General features: G+C 46.1%; 7 protein-coding genes across 7 annotated transcripts; 1 reads left to right on the forward strand and 6 right to left on the reverse strand.

Moving 5' to 3' along the window:
• Positions 1-1,508, reverse strand: N7496_008168 (uncharacterized protein; the record flags this gene model as incomplete). The annotated part of the gene is made up of 7 exons (XM_056701087.1): positions 1-243; positions 296-510; positions 581-727; positions 776-1,130; positions 1,163-1,235; positions 1,276-1,342; positions 1,382-1,508. Coding segments are annotated over 7 exons (1,227 nt in total), but the record flags the coding sequence as incomplete, so codon positions are not given.
• Positions 1,509-3,044: 1,536 nt separating this feature from the next.
• N7496_008169 (uncharacterized protein) lies at positions 3,045-3,804 on the reverse strand (the record flags this gene model as incomplete). The annotated part of the gene is made up of 2 exons (XM_056701088.1): positions 3,045-3,416; positions 3,481-3,804. 2 exons carry the CDS (start codon positions 3,802-3,804, stop codon positions 3,045-3,047), a joined length of 696 nt encoding a protein of 231 aa, XP_056553151.1.
• A 5,993-nt stretch (positions 3,805-9,797) lies between these two features.
• Positions 9,798-10,535, reverse strand: N7496_008170 (acetoacetate decarboxylase family protein; the record flags this gene model as incomplete). Its single annotated transcript, XM_056701089.1, has 1 exon — positions 9,798-10,535. One exon carries the CDS (start codon positions 10,533-10,535, stop codon positions 9,798-9,800), a length of 738 nt encoding a protein of 245 aa, XP_056553152.1.
• A 2,721-nt stretch (positions 10,536-13,256) lies between these two features.
• Positions 13,257-14,665, reverse strand: N7496_008171 (uncharacterized protein; the record flags this gene model as incomplete). Its single annotated transcript, XM_056701090.1, has 3 exons — positions 13,257-13,449; positions 13,507-14,495; positions 14,546-14,665. The coding sequence occupies 3 exons, from the start codon at positions 14,663-14,665 to the stop codon at positions 13,257-13,259; spliced, it is 1,302 nt and encodes a 433-aa protein (XP_056553153.1).
• Positions 14,666-15,344: 679 nt separating this feature from the next.
• Positions 15,345-16,714, reverse strand: N7496_008172 (aspartate transaminase; the record flags this gene model as incomplete). Its single annotated transcript, XM_056701091.1, has 3 exons — positions 15,345-16,286; positions 16,345-16,476; positions 16,526-16,714. 3 exons carry the CDS (start codon positions 16,712-16,714, stop codon positions 15,345-15,347), a joined length of 1,263 nt encoding a protein of 420 aa, XP_056553154.1.
• Positions 16,715-17,200: 486 nt separating this feature from the next.
• Positions 17,201-18,792, reverse strand: N7496_008173 (FMN-dependent alpha-hydroxy acid dehydrogenase; the record flags this gene model as incomplete). Its single annotated transcript, XM_056701092.1, has 4 exons — positions 17,201-17,972; positions 18,049-18,260; positions 18,315-18,625; positions 18,684-18,792. The coding sequence occupies 4 exons, from the start codon at positions 18,790-18,792 to the stop codon at positions 17,201-17,203; spliced, it is 1,404 nt and encodes a 467-aa protein (XP_056553155.1).
• An 871-nt stretch (positions 18,793-19,663) lies between these two features.
• Positions 19,664-20,660, forward strand: N7496_008174 (dihydrodipicolinate synthase family protein; the record flags this gene model as incomplete). Its single annotated transcript, XM_056701093.1, has 2 exons — positions 19,664-20,056; positions 20,115-20,660. 2 exons carry the CDS (start codon positions 19,664-19,666, stop codon positions 20,658-20,660), a joined length of 939 nt encoding a protein of 312 aa, XP_056553156.1.
• Positions 20,661-20,947: the final 287 nt, after the last annotated feature.

The following is a 20,947-nucleotide window of genomic DNA, read 5'->3' on the forward strand; positions in this document are numbered from 1 at the left end:
TCAATCAGCAACGAAAAGCGGTGCATATGAGAGTCTCCGACTTACGATCAAACTCAGCAGATCATTGAAACTCGGAATAAACTCCGCAATAACCCATGCAACAACCCATAGCGTCAACGCAATACCAATCCATGAACCAACGGACAAAACACTGCGTTTATGCAAATGGTCCGAACCCCGGAACAGACGGATGTAAATGTTCTTACAGGCAACGTGGCCTGCAATGATACCGGCAATCAAGACCTAGGACTCGTCAGATAGACACTATGGGTTCATGTGATATAGAGAATCTCACAGTAGGAATGGCAATGCCATAGCAAAATTTCCTCATGATCGGTCCAGCCGAGGACAGGGCAGGAGACTTCACGTTCGGTCCCACAAAGTGATAGATGACCAATGCACTGACTAGGTAGAGGGTAGTTTCGACGATGTGAAGAAATGCAAGCGACTTGGGGTAGTCTCGCGGCTGTTTGGTCTCTGAGATGAACCCGAAATAGGCAACGTGTGCAACTTTATGATTCGGTTAGCCAATTTGTAAAAAAAGAGGGGGAAATAATTTTCTTGTTGGAGGAAGAGTAACTGACTGTAAGCGAAATAATGTTTGTTACGGCCAGGAATGCCTTGTAGAAACTGGCCTTTCTAGCAGTGTCATTTTGTATCGGAAATTTAGCCTCCACGCCAACGGAAACCATCAAGACTACCGTTGCAGTAAAAATGCTGATAAATGCTATAAACGCGTCAGTGGATGTAAGGAAACTTCTAAAGGCAGACTTACATGTTATCGCAAACCAAAAGACTTTCTCCATTGTCCTTGGCAAGGCCATCAAGGAACTGATAACCAACCCAACAACCCGGAAGACAATGCTGCATGTTGCATGGCCGGTGAGGACATTCAAAAGAATGCTGAATGTGAGGATGTGGCTTGATCTGAAAAAGACAAGCAGAATAAGTTGGCCAATTCCCACAATCTCTCTACCAATGGGTCCCCATATAATTCCTCCTGCATCGGCCATGCTGTGTACTTGCGGGTAACGTACTTTGAACTGTCCCATTAGAAAACCGGTGTACCATGATAATACAGACAAGAAGACTAGAATGGCGGCGGCTCTGACAAAAATAAGTGTTGGATACTGTTTATGGAAAGCCGAGATTTAATACTTACGGCACCATCCCTCATGTTGCAACGGCCGATGGGAAAGACAAGATTCCCGGGGAAATATTCTCGGCTATCATCACTAGAAGTGACAGGTTAGTATGTCGCTGTGAGAGATGGACGTGTAATGAGGTAAAATTACATATTCCGCATTGCCTGTGTTTAAAGCCCAGCTGTCAGCGTTCCCATCTAGAATTAGCTTATTCTTGCCTTAGATGATGTACTTACCACCAACCCATGGTCCGATATTGAACTTCACCCTCCTAGATGCTGGCTGCCGCACCTCTCTCTGCTTCAGAATCAAGCCATTCAGGTTCTTCCTGCCCTGATGCCATCGTAAAATGTGGATTTTAGTCTGGGATCAGGACGATTTCTGAGAGTATCAAGGGAAAGATTCAAGGATTGGGGACTTGGAAGAAATGCAAAGAGAATTAACTAGAAATCAGTCTCAACATAGTTGAGGGATACAGGCACCCCTAAATGCTATATAATATTCGATCTATGAAATCCCTTAGCATGTAACTAACCCCGCATTTCCCCGGAAACAGGCCAATACCTGACCCTCCGGGTGTTATTATCGTGAACCGGGCACATAAGACCCACATATACGGCCATGGGACGCAAGCGATCTTCATATGTTCCTTTTTGCCCGCCCTTATGATAGAGAAGGATGAAGAAGCAATCTCCTGGCCATCGAAAAATACTGCAATGAATACCGTCTGCTCGAATGTGGTCTGATTAAAAACTATCTACTCTTCTCATGGATTGAAGTAAAATTACTTTGATTTAAATTCGCCACTAAGGGAGTGGTGTATTCTCTCCGGTCTAGAAATTAGTTATCAGTGTTACCTGAGATCATAATCGCCGACACGGGGCGATCAGTCCACTCATGCGACAGATCCGTATCGGAGTCTTCAGCAACGCCGTGTATTCCGATTAACATGTAATTATGTCAAATACTTGTCTTTAACGATTGCACGGAATAGTGCGAGTCTATTGGCTGGACCTGGGGTTAGTGGGGTCGGTAAGGCCGCAGCCCTCCGGTAACTCCGTGAAACGTTGGCTTCCGGGCTGAATCCATCTCAAACTGGATATCTGTACGGAAGGAAGTCAGTATCTTCTATCATAGACTGTTCGAGAACCTCTGGTACAACATGTGACATGACACAGATCTGACTCATCGCAAACGATGATGACCGTGTTACTTGACAATTCTTCTACCGAGCTGACGAATCGTTCTTAGGTGGTTCCAACATCCGTAATCTACATCACGGATAGGTCAGATTGGCAATATCGATTCAAAATGGAATCGAATTAGAAATATAACTCTTTGTGGTATCTATATCCTTCTGCATAAGTCATAGATAATGCAACTACACCGGAGTTCTCTTCACGAATGGTACCTAGCCTATATGATACAGATCTGGCCTCGGAAGCCAAATGTCCAATAGGACAATCTCCATCCTCAATAGTCGGGGTAGCAGTACCGGAGTATCCAGCTTCATGCCATTTTTTGCATCATGACGACCTATTTTAATTAAATTTTTCAGATATATGCCCTCTCGGCCGACTCAAGATTCGATTCTACCTGAAACCGTAACGGCTTCGAGGCCGCATTAGCAGGAAGCAGGCTGAACCCGGCAATCTGCTGAAAGAGCATGCTAGCCTTCGTGCTGTCCCTCTACTACAATAACCGCTGCGGCTTCACCTAAGATTACTCAATGCAAGCTACTAGTCACAATTCAAGAACAAAATTTACTATTCGTCGCAGCCTTGCCGTGTTACATAGCAGATCACACAAAATTATAAAGACAGCTTGAATTTTCATCAAGCCACAGGAACCCATTATGTTGTACTAAAGTTTCATTTCGAGACTTTTTATGCTAGCTCTCTACGGATATAACCAATTGAGGTCATTCGACGAGAATTGAGTGAAGAGCTCACTCATGGGCAATTGCTCGAGCTCTTCGACGCCCGGGAAGGCCGATGCTGCCGTGATATCAGACAATACAGGCTGTTCAGATTGTTCATCCACTAGTGGGTGGACGAAATTTGTAGCAATACGCATGTGCGTATCTTGTCCTGAGTCACTTCGCGATAGAATTCCCTCGCGCGCAGTCTGTTTGTGCTTCGTGGACCGGATAAACTTGGGATCAAGAAGATTCCACAGAACTGATGGCTGAAATCTGATGGTTCTGGGTTCGCTGGGCCCACTCCGCAGGTCACTTTCTGCGACCGACTGAAGGTTTCTCAATGCATCAAACTGAAAACAAATGTTATTTTCTTGTCATGTCGGTTTGGAGTTGCGTACACTCTGGGAGACATACCTTCTGAGGAATCGACGGCCAGGTGGTTGCAGCCCGACTAAGGAATCGAGCGCAAGTACCCAAGTCTCTATCTGCATTTGAAGACACTTGCTGGTCTTTTGCAAACTGGAAAATCCAAGGAATAGTGGCCGTAGCTGCTACCAAATGTCCAATGAGGGGGTTATGGAGTTCAAACTCCAACTCTTCGCATGTTCGTACTAGACGGAATACCCAGCCTGAATGGAAGATGGCCTGATCGATTGTTTGCTGGAGAAAATTCGACGAGTGAGAAATTCCACTTCTCCCTTTGAGAGCAACGAGATGTATGAATGGATGGTTGACCATCGCCGAGGAGGAATGCGAGATTATTTGCATCATTATCCAAGGCATCCAGTATTCGTGATGTTCAACTAGTTCAGCACGCGACCGTCTTGAAAAGCACAGGTTTCGGAGTAAATGACTTTGCGGTATTTGGGATTCAAATTCATGAAGCCTCATGATGAGCCTTGCGTGGGTCGAATGAGGCGACCAGGGGGTCTCTGATTTTCCCAATCGAGTCTCATGCAAATGCAGAGCGACGTCTCCCCATATTGATATTATTTGTATGAGATATGCACTGATTCCAAGATCCTTGACATTCTCTTCCGACGTCAAAATATCAAAGTTATCGCCCATGGCCCTTTCAGGTGAAACCGATGGAGGTAACGGGCGGCTTGATAGATAGCCCATCGTGTTGTTAGTATCTTGAAGACTTGTGTGTTGAGGGAACAATGTTTTTTCCAAAATAAACACACTCCAGTAGCACCTGCGGCTGGGTTCACTGGTGTAATCGTCGATCTCGTCTCTTGTTATGACCCGGAACATCTCCAGTCGAGCTGCAGTGCCAGTAACCATCCAAGCTTGTGCTGTTCGCTGATCTGACATTGAGAATAAGTATTTCATAGGTCTATCCTTTGTCCAGGTTGATTATTAGAACATACCTCTTATATGAGTCAACGCCAGCAAACACAGTGACTGTATAAGGTCCACATTTGATACACCTTCGGCAGCTAGCCTGGATGTAGTTTCTTCGGCTCCACGTGCATAATAGTCAGCTGCTTCCGTATCACCGCCGGCATAAAATTGATGTCCAGACATGCGTAGTGTCAAAGCTAGGAAACTCCAACGAAGGTAGCGGGGTGCACGAGTCAGGTACTCTGCTAGGCCATCGAGGCATAGCAAAGGCAGTGGTTGGAAGTGTATAGCCAATCTATAAACTTGGACAAAGTATTCAATTACATCGGCTGGAGGCTCCGGTCTGGAGGAATACGTCAAGCCTACTAACCAATCTTCAAATCGAGTATGGATTGAACTTACTCAGACATGGAAAATCGAACGACGACAGTGGGGGCTGATACATCGTTGAGTATATTTGATCTCTCAACCGAGCTTTGTGGGCCATTGTGGATGGTATTGGGGGACATTTCACTAATGCGATCTGTGGCAGTCCTGTAATAGTTAGTAGGTACACGGCCCCGGGTGTTATGTAGATCATAGGCGTACTGAAGAGCTCGATAAAGATCATTGACTTGCGATTCAAGGACTCTAACGCGGTCTTTCATGTCCCTACTGGCTGGCTATGAGCTTTTTCTGCCGTGATGAGCGATGATTGATGGCGGTGATGGGACATACGGCTTGGGAGCCTTCCGCGCGGCGCTGGAGGGTTTTGAGTACTCTCTTGGAAGATATGAGCATGGAATATTGAGACGTTCACAGAATGAGCATATGGGTCGCTCTGCGGGACATTTAGTCTTCTTTCGGCTATAATCACAATGATCAGTAAGGCATGTCAACATGGGGTGTCAAGCCTGGACAGACTAACCGACAGGCTTCGCAAGCCTGCCTACTTCGCTCACGCGACTCGGAGATTGGCTCCATTGTACCCGATGCAAGCTACACTCCGATCTCTGAATCCAACATTCAGCCGTAGAATAACACCTGTTCTAAGATAACTCCGGGTTGTTAGAATTCCTTCGAGTGCCAGGTGCGTGGAGCGGAGAGCGGAACTTGGACCGGGATCCGTGGGGGGGAATTTACATTGTGGAGATAGGATAAGTCACGTGTTGGGGACGCGGCTGCTTCCCCCGCATTTTGTTGATTCTAAGTCCACCAAAGCCGAGTACTGTATTCGAGCTATAGGTAAGGCAAACCCTACTTCTGGGATAAGCTTATCGAGTATGTTAGTCGGGCTGAGATGAAACTCGTGTTCCGAGTCCGAAAACTCTAAGAATATCACATCATTAAGTTCAGGTCCAGAGGTTCGCTTCGATATATAATCCACTCGAGTGTATCTAAGACTCCGTAATGCTTACAGGGGTTGACTAGATTCCAACCCTAACAAGGAAAGAATTATATTTATATCCAGAGCCTCTTAAGAAGCGAGAAACATAGAAACATAAGAAGAACGAAACCCTAGGGATTGAGAGGGAGGGAAACAAGTCCACCTACTACAATGCTTGACATATCGGCCGGTTGGAGTAATCGAACCGGAATCTAAGAATTTTAGCAATCCCGGGCGCGGCTCTTTCTTTTTCCCTTTTAATGTCCCGGATCTTCTAGAGACCCGCGTAGAAGTATCAAAAACAAACATCGGTGTTTCTTCTCTGATAAACAAACTAGGCATCATCTTCTGACTTGGAATCCGCGTATGCCTACTTGTTTTGAATTTTCATTTAGATCTGGGTCATAGGTTCAAATACGGAGTCAGCCTTCATCAAATCAGGTTGTGTAGTGTAATGGTCATCACTCCAGATTCTGATTCTGGCAATCCCGGTTCGATCCCGGGCACGACCTCTTTTTTGCCTGTTTCATTTTGCTCCATAACACCAAAGAATTCTTTACAAAACGGGACTTCCGGTTTTTCGATCGTCGCTGATTCTTATAGTCAGCCTAGCAGATCGGAAGCCCCGAATTTTGATGCCAATTGGAAATCTGATGCGTCGAGGCAGCCTCGCCCTTAGCCAGCATTGCTGCGGTACGTCTAAACTCGGTATAGTACATTTTACACGTCATCTTTGCGAATCCGTTCATCGTTAGTGACGACAACATTTTGCCTATCTACATTCAATTTGATTTAAAGTTTAGCGATACTTGGCCAGTTCATAAGGATCTCTAAAGGCTAACCAAACCTTTTAGGAACGTATATTGTGAGTGGTGACATTTCTTGTAGCTCTAGTAATCCAGGTGACAGTAAAAAAGCCACCTCGGGAAATGATCGGCTTCCGGAACACAGAATAGGTTAATCACCACCTCGCCGCCCTGAGCAGCTCATGGAGCGAACATAAATAGCTCCCTAAGCAACTTGATCGCTTACCCTAATGCTCAGGCTGATCGTCTTATTTGATCTTATGTTGCCTCTCCGTTGTGTGAGATCCTCAGACGCTGACCGCCCTACTTACTACTTTAGACCGGATATAACGTACTCTCATGTCATTACATTGATTTCTTTTACCTTCCTATATATAAAGGGATATTCTACTAGTCAGGGGACAGGCCCGCTAATCAGGTAGGAGAAAATTACTAAGTTAGATTAAAGAAGTCAAAGACTGTTTCTTGAGGTATGAGAAACCGTGAAGGGCTGGAGCAGAGTTGATTCAATTGTACTATGCCGTTATACTGTTTATAAACTCGCTGCGGCTTCCCCAGGAAAACGGTAGTATGCCCTTTCTGCCAAGGGCAGTAACCTCCTCTGCCTGCCAAAACGCCTAGGGATATGGCACATGATTTACTACCGGGCTCTAGCCTTTTGCAGAAACCTCTTCTTTATAATTTATTTATACAAAATCTCTTATCTAGAACAGGAAGAAGGGTAACAAGAAGGATAAACATGAGATTGGGTAATCGTGAGCAGGAGCCCCTCCTGTAGAGGAGATTTTGATACCGAAAGGTCAGGGAACCTCTACCGAAAGGCTACCGTTGTGTAAGAGACCTCGCTGGCCTGAGGCACTAATACGTGAATAACCTTATGACTGTTACAGCCAGGCGAGATGAAGGGGTTCAAACCGGTGCATTCAACGAAGGCAACTAAATCTAGGGGAAAGAAGAGGGAAAAGTTCTATCTCCAGATAATTCCTCCTTTGTAAACGCTTGGAAACTTCCGGCTAGCAAGTTCCATCAAACCTCATTGACCAGTTCGCTCGTAGGAACCCTTCGATCCTCCAACTCGTAACAATGACAGGGTATATTATAGGTAACAGGGAGCTTTTCGGCAGTGAATCACTAGCCCTTCGTTATAACAATAGGGTGAGTCTCGCATGGAAGGCCCCTCTATGAGGTTACGTAGCCTCGTTCTTCTTCCCTTGACTTGCGTTGGACCGTGTTTCCTGCTTGGAAGAAGGCTGTACATAAATTGAGCTATAAAGGGGAGGTTTTCGACACCGCAAGAAACAGTCTCTAACTTCCCTGTATAATCTGTTTTGATATTTTTCTCCTCTTAGATTAACAGGCTTCTGCCTGACTAGTATAATATCTCATAACGCTCTTAAATAACGGTCCCGAGCAAGTGGCCGTATTCCTCGCATATAGACCGATACATGCGGACCTTTCTATCGCTTACAATTATATCTAGTTAGTAGATGCTTGTTAAGCTTAGTGACGGACCAGGCGAATCCCGTCCTCGGGCGCGACGATGAGACTAAGTCGTAAATATAACGGTTGTCCGTTCCTCTACCAGACCTGACTTTATCTAGCGGACGTACAGATTGAAAAAGACATCAGCCTGGGTCACCCAATACTTCACGTAAGCCAATAAGCCCACTATATCCGCTATCAGCGGATATAACCCCGGAGCCAAAATCACTATATAGTATCGCACTATGTTATTGTTTTATCGTAACACGGATGTACGCTACCAAATCTTTTCCATATTGATGCTGCCTCTGACACCAGCGCAAGGAAGCAAAAGGGGGAACGATGTCAATTGGTCTATTTAGAAAGAGCCCTATATAGGCCTACAAGACAAAGAACAAAGGCCTGGTCCTGGCAATCAGCAAACCTACATGGTAAAACATGTAGGAACAAACGAGGACTGCACGACCAAACGACCGAGGTTAAAGGTCGAGGTCAAGGAGGTCGAGTCATCACATATTTTATTCTCTCTAGCGCGCACCTTTCATTATTTTAGATAGCCATATTTATCATCGGACGAGTGAAAATAAGTAGCTTTAATTTATTGAAGGTTTAGAGAAGTGAAAACAGTCACTTTGACTACACTTGTCGTTTAAACCCTCGCCGCCTCGGCAGGATTAACTCCACCGTTTAAACGTTGACACCAAGAAATTTACACTATTTCAATGAATCGCAACATGGGGATGCAAAAAGTCAGCCATTTCAACAGAAAGCATAGTATTCTACAATTGTCTAAGCTCTCTCGCGCACTCTTTCTAGCAAGACTCGTCGCGACTAGCTAAGAGACCCCAAGGGCTGAGCTGTATGATTTTGCAGGATAAAACGATGAAATCCCCTGCCCATCGCACTGCCCAATCAGCGTCTGACACTATCGTTAAGCACTTCTCGGAATATAGTGCGTGCTAGGCGTTAAGCAACACGTGAAAGCAAAAGCAGCGCTAACGACACTTTGTCACTTTTTGCGTCTGCCTCTGAGAGAACTCTTTACGACAAAACATGTGAAGGCAGGTGCCTGAAGACTAAGGCGTTAATCTAAGAGCTCATGGCCATATCTCTGTTACAACTCAGGCACAAGGGATCAGCAAGTGGTAGTATTCAACTAGATAACTAAGCATGAGGAAAGAAGGAAGGTTGCCAGAGAGGCATGGGGTAATCTAAATACACAGAGTACACAAAGCTACGGTTGGTATGGGGATTATTTTTTGGATATTTCTCCGTATGTACGATTACATAAAAGTACACTGCTTAATCGTTTCTGGACGTTATACAGAACGCCGCTACCGTACAACTCTGGAACAAGTCTCCAAATACGGAGATGCTATGTTAGAATTATTGTAACATGAATAGGGTTTGGAGCGGTGTCTCTGTTTTCTCTCATGGAAGATAAAAGCGAGCGGCACTGCATCGTTATTTGTGATTACCGATACCTTAATTAACCCAGAGACACAAGGGCCGCTGCGACGTTGAGGCTGTTTCCAGTGTCCCAAATCCTCTCAGAAGATGGAACTTCATATTATGAGATGTCTCCATCGAACTGAGTATAGTCTTTAGGGGACTGTGAGCTAGAGAAGTCTTCTTATTTCCTATCCTGAGATATTTCCCATAGCACTTGGCTAGACAAATTTTCTTCACAAATAAATGATCGCGTAAGGCCTCTAGCATCAACAATATGACTATAGCTGGAACACTTTTGTAGGGAGGCGGATCGTGAGGGATGCATTTCGCAAAAGTGTCGCCCCTCCGTGTCGAAGAACTTTGACTTCATGCATTGGATCGAACCTTGATGGTTCCGGGAAGCAGACAGAACCAGAGCCTTGCCAAACTTCAGCTGCCTCCATAATGATGTCAACGGGAACTAATTCCTTGACGGAGGGGCTCTGATTCAGAACCGCCGATGGGATGACTCGTAGATTTAACCCATGGATCGTTGTATCAACCGTGCTCTTCAATTTTTGTTCTGGCTGGAAGCCAACTTCAACGATCTTTTGACCTACGGGTCTCTCCACGTAACCGTGAACAACCGTCGACTTAGTCTCTAAAGATAAGGCCACGTTCCCTAGTTTTTTAGGAAAGCCGAACTGCTCGCGGCCGCAGAGAATTGGCGAGTCATTGTCCAGGATGAGGGAAAGAAAGTAGTCAAACGCGTCGCCCTTATATTTGACTTTCACTGAGTGGACATACTCATTGTATGGACCGAAGGAGGTCATTCTGTGCTGCAAAATCATTACTGATACCTGTGGCTCGTCCTCCAGTTCTAGCATGTCCGGCACGAGATGGCGTACACATTGCAACGATGTTTGATAGGCAACAGTAAGGACAGCTTCACTTGTATAGTCGCTGCCATCCACTGGATACGGAGGAGCGTATTGTGGAATAGGGGTGTTAGATACTGAGAGCGAGCCAAATGGCATTGTTAACCACTAAAATGGGTAATCAGATATGATTGAATAGCAAGAATTTTGCTATTGAGGCAGCGGAGGAATATATGTATCTTTTTCAAGATGCTGAATGATGTCACGCCTTGGAACCAATTGCTCTTACCGAAGCCCGGTTACCTCGCAAACCATGGTAATGATATATCAAGTCAACTCCTAATAGCCAGGCCTAGATTAAGCATCGAATAAAAAAGTTATGTAAACTGTGCATGGTGACTTGCCGGCAAACCTACCAGCAAACCATAGTTTTGGTGTTCCGCAGAGCGGATGGCACCATCAGGTTACCGAACTCACTAGTTAACCAAAATAATCTTAGCTCCCATGTTCCTCCCATGTCACACAAGCAAACCTAGATATCGATCGGTAGTTCATACAGCTACAGAAGCGAGCGTTATTGCCTTCTATGTTAAAATCAGAGGGTCATTTTTTCTCAAATATAGCTATATGACTAATGCCACAACCCTCTGTTAAGTTAGTTTACTAACCTAGGTTATGAAATTACGCAATTTACTTGCCCCACAGACATACCCTAAGAACACCTAATCTTCCGATATACAGGCAGCGTTCAGAAAAAGTACTGAGAACATACTACCACCAAAATTAATCATTAACTAGTGAACCACTATGTTCCAAATACTTAGGAACGACCACTGTATAGATTAGTTTGGTCCAAGGGTCTAGAACCAGCACTACGTGTACCGTGTGATCTAGCCTAAATCGCTTCTTTCTTGTCCGAATAGCTATAGGGATTTCTAGTTCCCTGGATTGCTAATACAGATACGAAACAACAGTCGTATTTTACGCAGAGTAGGTTACAGTATTGATACTCTACCAGGAATATTGATGTTCTGGAACTGGACTGACTCTGTAACACCCCTCCCACCACATCGCCTGTGCCGAGGCTCTTCCGCCTATTCAAATGGCCATTCAGTCACAGGTTATGGCGCCCGAAGGAGGCGAGATACTTGCTGAAAACCTGATGCAGAATTCATCGCTATTTTCATGGTCAAATAGGAACTTTTTCGCAGTTCGGGCATGCTATAATGGCTCCCTGTTAGTGCTGGGCGGATATTTTGACCGGCATAATGTTGTGTAATATTCAGGTTTGGGGCTAGGGATATTAACTTACAAGATCACTGTACGTACTCTGATAGTAAATTGGCCTCTTGGCGGTGGGGCTAGACGATCAACATAAGAGTACAGGTAGCTGACTTAAAAACCCCGTACGGTCGAGGGCCTCGCATAAAGAATCTTTCTTACTTTGCAATTGACGGCTACAGTCGGATAACACAAATAACGGGGTATGACGAAATCACTGATTGCATACCCTGTTAAGGTGAGCCGCTAATCCGTGGTCACTTTGGGAGTATACGGAAATGATGGGCAGAAACAGATCACATGTGTGATAGTTTACTAAGTTTCAGGTAAAAACGACGCTTAAAGCAGCGTCAAGAGCAGCCCTTTTCAACGTCAAATTTACCGTAACCTAGGGTTGCGGCGTATGTTTTTTGTTGTAAACAAGAAGAAAAAGACAACAACAAAAACATACAACAGCCAGGATTCGCATGTGGTCACCCACCATACTACTAACTGGCCGGCGTGTGGCTTAAGTACGGCTGAGCGGACGGGAAGCCCTGTTCTCCACACCCTATGGTCGTATGTGCTCGTTAGGAACAATTGAAGTCTGATATCCCTAGCCATCGAAGGTAGCCTCTCTTGACTCCTCTCTCGAGACATTCTTCAATCTTTCCCAACACCCTCCATCAAGGACCACATCCTAGGACTTGTCATGACGACTACCAATCCTCCTGTTCGTGGACCCAACTACGTACGCACAGATCCGTCATTCTCATAAGACTTCTAGGCCACCCCTCCACTAGGATGGTCAATGGAACTAGAAGAACTCGACTGCGAGACTGATTGGGCCCTCAAAAATAGTTGGAAGTCTCGGATCGGCGTTGAATACAAACTCAGCAAGTATGTTCCCGCCAAGTGCGACCCGGTTGGTGGTGAAGTGATATTCAGGTGGGAAGTTGTACGAATGGAGCCAGCTTGCTGATTCTCCCTATCAAAAACTTTTCCCAACTTCATTGGATGAGATCATTTCTGTGATGAAGGAGAAGGGGCACCGGGGACTGAGATGGAAATGACTACGATCGTAGTGGTATTTTTCCTACTTAAATTTCTATAACTCGCCGTGTCCTATCATAATTTACACTGAGAATTGACTTATAGCTTAGGTCTAATATCTCCTCTACCTCCTTTGGCTTCTCCTAGTCCTTATAATCATAAGATTATGGATCATATTAAGAGCGGACATACGAGCTGGAGTAAGGATCTTCCTGTAGCGTTAATGGCACATCGCCTCTACCATATTTAGCTCCCCATATTAATTATAGAGAAGCCTAAGGTCATAGGCTATGCTAAGAGTCGACGTCTAATCTAGACTCTTCTCCTTCTACTAGTGCTCGTTGGTAATCAGATATCCCCTGCCTCCTTTTAGCCGCCTCTCATCTGTACAGAGATTGTTCAGATTGCTCACCATATCATTATTTGTGGACAAAAAGGTGTAATAGCTGGAATAATGAATCGATTTAATTAAAAGACCAGATTGATGTCGCTTTACAGTGACCATAATCAAGACATGAATGCAAAGAGTGTGACTTAAACACGTCAATGAGGGCTCAAGTTTACTATTTACAGCTTTGCCCGTTCCTGCGACTCCAACTCTCGTCTGGTTGGGCCACCACGGCTGCCGTCCCCCTTGAATGTGTCATTCTCAGCTGCGTAGTCTTTTCGGAGCCGCCACTTCTGAGCCAGTTTAGCAGGCAAATGTCCTTTGAGAGCCAAGGACAAGTAGTTTCCAAGCACCGGCAAGAATTTGAATGCACTGGGATGGTATAATTAGCATATGAATCGAAGGGTAGACCTTATGGGGAGCACCTACTGCCCACTGCCGGCGCCTCCAATGAACAGATTAGAATAGTCAGGGTGCCAATCCATGACAAAGTCTCCACTTGGAGTATCTGTATACCAACACATAGCTAGCTTCTCAAAGGGCCTGTTTCCAAGTTCAGGTAGAATCTCTTGGAGACCAGCTCTTAAACGGGACTCTGCATCGGCTGGGACAAAGTTGCGACGCTCGCGGGGAGGGATCAATGGCGGCGTCGAAATATTTGACTTGTTAGTGTTGAGGTCCTCCGCGGTGGGTGTGCGGGTATACCCCCATCCGTGGATTGCCATCTTCAATGTCTGGGTGTCTTCATGTGGTGGGAAGTTGAACCATCCGGTCGAAAAGTTGGAGTAGATAGGCAGATTCTTGTACCTTTCCATCTCGGACGGCGTGAGCCGAACGTATCCCAGCACCTGCGCGGTCGATAGAGTAGAATTATACAAGGAAACTAGGCCCGACATCCAAGCCCCGGCCGACAGCACAAAGTGGTCACCCTCAATGAGAGTACCAGTAAGGGTTCGAGCTACCTTGATGGTTTTGTGAGAGTCGGTTTCAAATCCAACTACGGTCCCTCCCCGACCGCAAATGAACGAAACACCGAGTTCAAAGCAGTCATCTCGGAGCTGAGCGACAGCCTTAGCGGCGTCCGCCCAACCAGCTTGGTGATTATTGTACCCGAAAAATCCAGGATTTGCAAGATCTCCAGTTAGAACAGGGAACTGCTTCTTGGTAGAAGCGGCACTTTCAAGCTTGTACCAGGGCAACTTCATCCGGTCAAGTGCAGCTGTTGTCTTCGTGATCCAGTCCTGCCCGTAGGGGCTCGTCTTGCCAACCAAGAGATATTCAGCAGGGGAGAAAATGCCATTGTAGCGGGGATTGTCGCGCCATTTCAGGTAGGCCTCGTAGCCAAGTTCGAGGTAGTCGTCATCTGCATAGTCAAATCGAATGACACGGGAAATATCAGAGCTGGATCCGTCCGGGACCTGGAGTAATCAGTATGCTGTGCGTTATATACTGAGAGTGAATAGCTTACTGGTGGCATGTGTCGGTCGACGACGACCACGTTACGATAGCCCTCAGATGCGAGCTGGTAGGCTGTTGAAAGGCCAAAGATCCCAGCTCCGATAACCACAACTTTGCTGTCTTTGTTCATTTCCGCGATGTATTGCAGGAGGGTGCAGTAGCAAGAATACGCAATTTTCTTCCACTGGAACCCCAGAAGCTATATTAGAAGGCTTTCCAATGGCCTTGTTACTCCACATTTCATCGGAAGCCCTGCGTTTACTCCATGCCCGCTCACGTGCTCGGTATTCTGGGATTCTCCGCGGCGGGGATGGTGGGTCAACTCCCAGCGCCACAGAGATAACGACCCGTGATCTCTACTTACCAGCACCGGGGTGTCGAGACACGAGCGATAAGCTCATGAGGGGGCAAGAATTGACAAAAGTGGATAAAGTTGGGTTATCTTATTGTGGTACAATGTCAACTTTTTTATCATATCATCTCTCGAGGGTCAATTCGCGGAGTCACCTCATCGCGACTTGTATGGCATGCATGAGATCTGGCGCTCCGAGTGCGATATTCAATTTCTGAAGAGCTCGCATTGATTAACCGAACCTGGAGTCTCATTTTGACTGTATTATAAGAGCTTTTATGAGCTAATCTTCACAATGCATTGTCCACCTCATTGCCGGAGAGTCGATCCTCATGACAGGTTTTTCTCTTCAAGTTAGGGCATTTCAATCGAATGCATCGTGAAATGGTGCGACGTATATCATGATTAGGACTGAGGCTAAATATAAAAAAAAAGAAATTGAGAGCTATCAACAAGCCTAGAGCACTCTCCGTACAACATTATCAACTGCCCGAGCAAAGTAAGCCACATTATGATCGTTCAAACCTGCCACACTGATCCTGCCTGTTTCAGCCATGTAAACATGCCACTTCTCCCGTAGCTCATGCACATGTGCCGGAGATAGCCCAGTAAAGCTAAACATGCCGATCTGGTTGACAATATGATCCCATGTGCCCGGAGTCTGTAGACGGTCGAGTTCCTCCTTTAAGCACTTTCTCATCTTCTTGATCCGCCCAGACATAGTCAATAGATCTGTTTCCCACTCGCTGAGCAGTTGTGGATCATTCAGAATGATGGAAGCAATCTGCGCACCATAAATTGGCGGACTGGAAATTTCAGAGCGTTGGAGAATAGAAAGTTGAGATGCGACACGGTTCGTCGTCGATGAGGCGTTTGAACTAGGAGATGCAACAAAGTGGAAAGCGCCCGCCCGCTCACCATAAAGACCGAGGTTTTTGGCAAATGACTGTGCGATTGCAATTTGGAAGCCTTGCTCAACAAAGTATCGAACTGCAAAATTGTCCTGGGAGAGATATCCAGTGGCAAAGCCCTGATAGGCACAGTCGAAGAAAGGGAATAGTTCGTTGGCCTTCATAATCTTTGCTATCTCTATCCACTCATCGCTCGTCGGGTCCACTCCAGTCGGATTGTGGGCGCAAGCGTGAAGTACGACGATACTGCCTTTCGGTGCAGAATTGAGAGTTTGTGTCATTCCGCTAACGTCAAATGTTTTGGTATCTTTGCGGAAATAGGGATAGTGCTTGACCGGAAGGCCGACATTGGTGAAGACCTGGTCATGAATTGGCCAAGATGGCGACGAGATATAGACATCTGGACTCGGTCGTGGCGCAAACTTCGAAATAAGAAGGGCACCGAGGTGTACAGCACCAGTTCCTGAGATAGTTTGGAAAGAACAGACCTAGAAAAGAACTTTTGTTAGGCAGTGCTCGGAAATGAGGAGAGTCAACTGACTATACCCGGTTCTCCTTGATCGCAACAGAATCTGCACCCAGAATCAGGCTTTGAGCTGCGGAGTTGAATGTTGGAAGACCAGCAATGGGTAGGTATTCATGGTCATGCCTGGGGTCTTTTTCCAATATAGCTTTGGCCTAAGAAATGTTAGTAGAATGCGACCCTGGTGTGGTCCATCGTTCTTACCTTTCGCACAGTCGGAAGAATCCAAGGCTTCGCATTTTCATCCCTATAGGCCCCAACTCCCAAATCTACTGTATCAGCCGATGTATCTGCTTCATATGCTGACACTAAGCTGTACAGAGGATCGTTAGGAGCAGCTGGAATTTTCCCAGGATCGAAGCACGGCGTAGTCAACTTGGAAACCCCGGTCATTGTGATATCTGTGCACCGCATATATGGTACTATCAGAAATGACAAAATGGGAAAATTATCACCTAAAAAACAATATAGCAGCACGCGGTAATTAAAGAACAAAAAGATAAGAGCCGATTAAGGTGGGATGTGAAGGCACGTGAACGGAGATTCGTCAACATTTAGTTCTCCGAGAACCCCCCGTGTGGATCACAACCCCCTCATTCCCCGCGCGATCCTGTGTATGGCTCAAACGGGAATATGATAAGCGTAGGCTAAATCACGAATACGCCGTACGGCCGATTGAACTTTCGCCCGAGTAAGATCAAAATCTGAACACTTGAGTCTTGACCGACGAATATTGTACCTAGTACAGAGCCAAAGATAGACAATCTATACGACAGTATGTTTACAATTTATCTTAGGATCTATAGTTATATGATGTGTTCAAATATCACCGATCTTTGAAATTCATGACAAGATTCTATCGAAATCTCGCATACAGTACTAGAGTTTGGACTTGTCACCGAATCGTGGCCCTTGAAGCGAGTCATAGGCGCGCAAAGAAAGACTGTCAACCGGTACACTACCTGAGTGACCTGATAGAAGCCCTCGCGTATCTACAAGAGATGGATTCAAATCCTTGATGCATGCAGCCCCGATAAGCCGCATATTCATCTCCATTTCGTCTTTCAGTAGCTGCATAGCGTGGCTGACACCCTTGGCGCCGTACGCAGACATCGCATAGAGAAAGGGGCGTCCAATACCAACACCCTTTGCTCCAAGACAAAGTGCCTTGATTATGTCGGTAGCTCGGCGAATGCCTCCATCAATGTAGATCTCGATTTGACCCTCTAGTCCCCGAGCTCGCAGGATAGGAGCTACCTCTGCCAGAATTTCAATTGCCGAAGGGGTTGTATCAAGCTGTCGACCTCCGTGGTTCGAGATCACAACGCTGTCGACACCAATATCAATAGCCCGCAGGACATCGTCAACACACTGGACACCCTTGAGTATGATAGGCATTTTGGTGATAGATTTGAACCAAGGAATGTCCTTCCATGAAAGGCTAGGATCGATAAAAGACGAAATCGCACGAGCAGCTCCTTGCGATCTATCCACCGACGACCCGCCCGAGGCCTGAACGTCGGATTCAACATCAGAGAACTTTGAGCGCATGTCTTTCTCGCGTCGACCGAGCTGCGGGGCATCGACGGTGATAAATACAGCCTTGCAACCGCGTTGTTCTGCGTGCCTCACAATTCGCTCAGTGATATCCCTGTTCTTGTTCACATAAAGTTGCAACCATTGGACTTGGTCCCCTTCTCGTGCGTCCACAATCTCATCAAAAGAACAGGTGGATGACATCGTGGTCATAGGCAGCCTTTGTGAGGACCACTTCGCCTTCTGGATGACCCAATTTGCCGAGTGCTGTTGCCGTGACATAGAACGGGATAGAAACTTTGGTACCAAGCATAGTAGTCGACATATCAACCGATTCAACATCCACTAGCACACGGGGTCTGAACCAAACTTTGTGAAATGCTGAATGATTCTCGCGCATTGTCTAATGAATTTGTGAGTTGGAATTCCATCTGATTGTCTATCAGGAATCACTTACTATCTCATCATCTGCTCCGCTTGAGTAGTATGCCCATGAAGTCTTTCGCATAACCTCCCGTGCCACAGTTTCGAAATCCATGAGATTGTAACAGGCCTCCAAGGGAGGCATCTGCTTGATTCGGTGCTCAATGAGCGCTTTCTCGGGGTCATCTGACTCTTCCTTCTGGATGGTCTCCATATCAACATAACCCAAATGTTTAGAAGGGTCAAGATAAATGTTCAGGGTATCTGGGGGGTGGACAGGGTCGAATGCATCTGTTGCGTCTTTTCCTGCGTATCTGAGGATTATTCTCGACCCACCCGGATGTTCTGTTGACATTGATTAGCGTTACCACTGAATGTGCAGACGAATTCAACACTATCTTACCATTGAGAAAATCCGTGACATCGTAGGCTTTTCCGTGTACGATGACCCAGCAGGAGTCTCGAGAGTTGTGCTCCGCAATCGTGGCACCAGTAAGCTTGGTGCTGGACATTTTGATAGGGCTCGATGGAATAAAGAATCTCGGACCGGAGTTTTATGTCCTTTGAAATGACGAGAATGAGAAGATGGTGAACGATTCTGCTTTTATTAAAAACACAACCGAGCAATGAAAGGCGTAACTTTTCTCGGCCGAATCAATGAGGACAACTCTCAGGTATTCAACTAAAGCTAAGTTCTCCGCAATTAAAACCTGGTGATCGACAAGTAAAGAAAAGCTACAGATAATTTATTTCATCCTCCTGCATTCCACGAACTGCAAAACATGGGGAATGTCTGAATTGTTTAGATTTATCACAAGAATCCCGATATCAATATCATAGACGCACGAATCGAATATTATCAGCAAACATCCCCTTTTCTCTCATCTTGCCCAGGGTATGTCAAGAGATTACCAGTCACCTGAGCCCTTAAAAGAACCTAGATTGATATAGCTTTGATGCGGCATCCGCGATAGAGATTATGAATCTACACCACCTGGTGAGCCTTAAAGCCAGACGAGGGGATTTCGGTCCCTAAAGTAGACTAACCTCGGCTGGACAGCGATAGCAAATGTATGTCGGCCGAGATAAGGTTTACACGCAATCACCGTCTACGGCTACCAACAGCCATGCGACGCATGGGGCACATGAGGTATGGTGGCAAGTTGGGATCGGTTGAGTGGGGACGGAAACGGGGATCGCGTCTCTTCAAAGAGTTCCGGGTCCATTCAAACTCTCCAAGGCTGGGCTTTCCTCACCATCTCGGAGTATACTCCCGAATAGCGGGAACATGGAAATCTTGCAAAATTTAATGATTAAAATTCTTCTGCGCATTTCCAACTTACCCTCGCAATCCGTTCTTTCTACCAGCCAATTTTGCTCACCATGTCTCACGTACCGCCGGCGGGTATCTATCCTCCTCTAGTGACATACTTCAATGAGGACGAGTCTATCGACTACGACAGTGTTTTGAAACACATTCACCACGTGGTGAAAGGCGGCGTTGCAGGTCTTGTGCTGCAGGGTAGTAACGGCGAGGCAGTGCACTTGCTTCATGACGAGCGACAGGAGCTTGTCAAGCGAGTTCGCCAATATCTTGTCGAGATTGGTCACCCAGACCTGCCAATAATCGTGGGATGCGGTGCATTCAGTGTTCGCGAGACTTTGTTGCATATCGAGGAAGCCAAGAATGCCGGTGCTGACTATGCGCTGGTGTTGGCCCCAGCTTATTGGGTGCCTTTGATGTCCCCCGATGGTTTGAAATCCTTCTTTGGAGAAGTACGAGCTATGTCCATTGGAGTCGCCGATTAAAAGCTAAGCTGTATCCGAAATTTAGGTAGCGGATGCATCTCCCTTGCCTATCTTGATTTATAACTACCCCGATGTAACCGGTGGTATCAATATCAGCTCTGAAACAATCATTGAGCTTGGAAGAAAGCACAAAAACATCGTTGGAGTCAAACTCACCTGTGGAGATGTTGGCAAACTGAACCGTATTCAATGTTCTTTCGCACCTGGAGAGTTCGCCGGGTTTGCTGGAAAATCCGACTTTTTGCTCCCGGCTCTAGTCATTGGTACGCACGGAGCGATCGTCGGATCCGCGAATGCCTGGCCCTTTGTGCATGCGAAGGTCTCCGAGTATTTCAGAAATGGTCAGATCGCAGAGGCCCGGGAACTGCAAACAAAACTCAGTCACGCAGATGATGCACTCATGAGAATTGGAGCAGTGGGCGTTAAGGCGACGATGTCTCACTATTTTGGATGTGGAACTGGACGTGGTCGGCGACCTTTTGGAAGTGCTTCTTATCTGGAGTATCCAGAAAACTTGCGGAAGCCTATTGATGAGATGACTGTCATTGAGAAAGAGTTATCGGGACATTAGTAGCCTAAGCTTGATATAGATCCTGCATGTTCTGAGTCATGTTTAATTTAGGATCATTCTCATGGCACCACAAAGAGCTTTTGTGAGACTATAATGCCAGACCTGAGTTGGAACGTACCTTGCGGGTGGGGCTGTCTAGAAAGACGCTAGGAAAGATATTTAGAAAGATGCCCCGAAAGATCTTTAGAAATAGAAGAGGTTAAAGCGTATCTAGCCGGGCCTTTCTTTCTAGCTCTTGTTTCACAGTTTTAAACCATCAATTTTTATACACAAGGGCTTAATACGAA

The sequence above is a fragment of the Penicillium cataractarum genome (assembly GCF_028827025.1).
Source record: "Penicillium cataractarum strain IBT 29864 chromosome Unknown utg000007l, whole genome shotgun sequence".
NCBI lineage: Eukaryota > Fungi > Ascomycota > Eurotiomycetes > Eurotiales > Aspergillaceae > Penicillium > Penicillium cataractarum.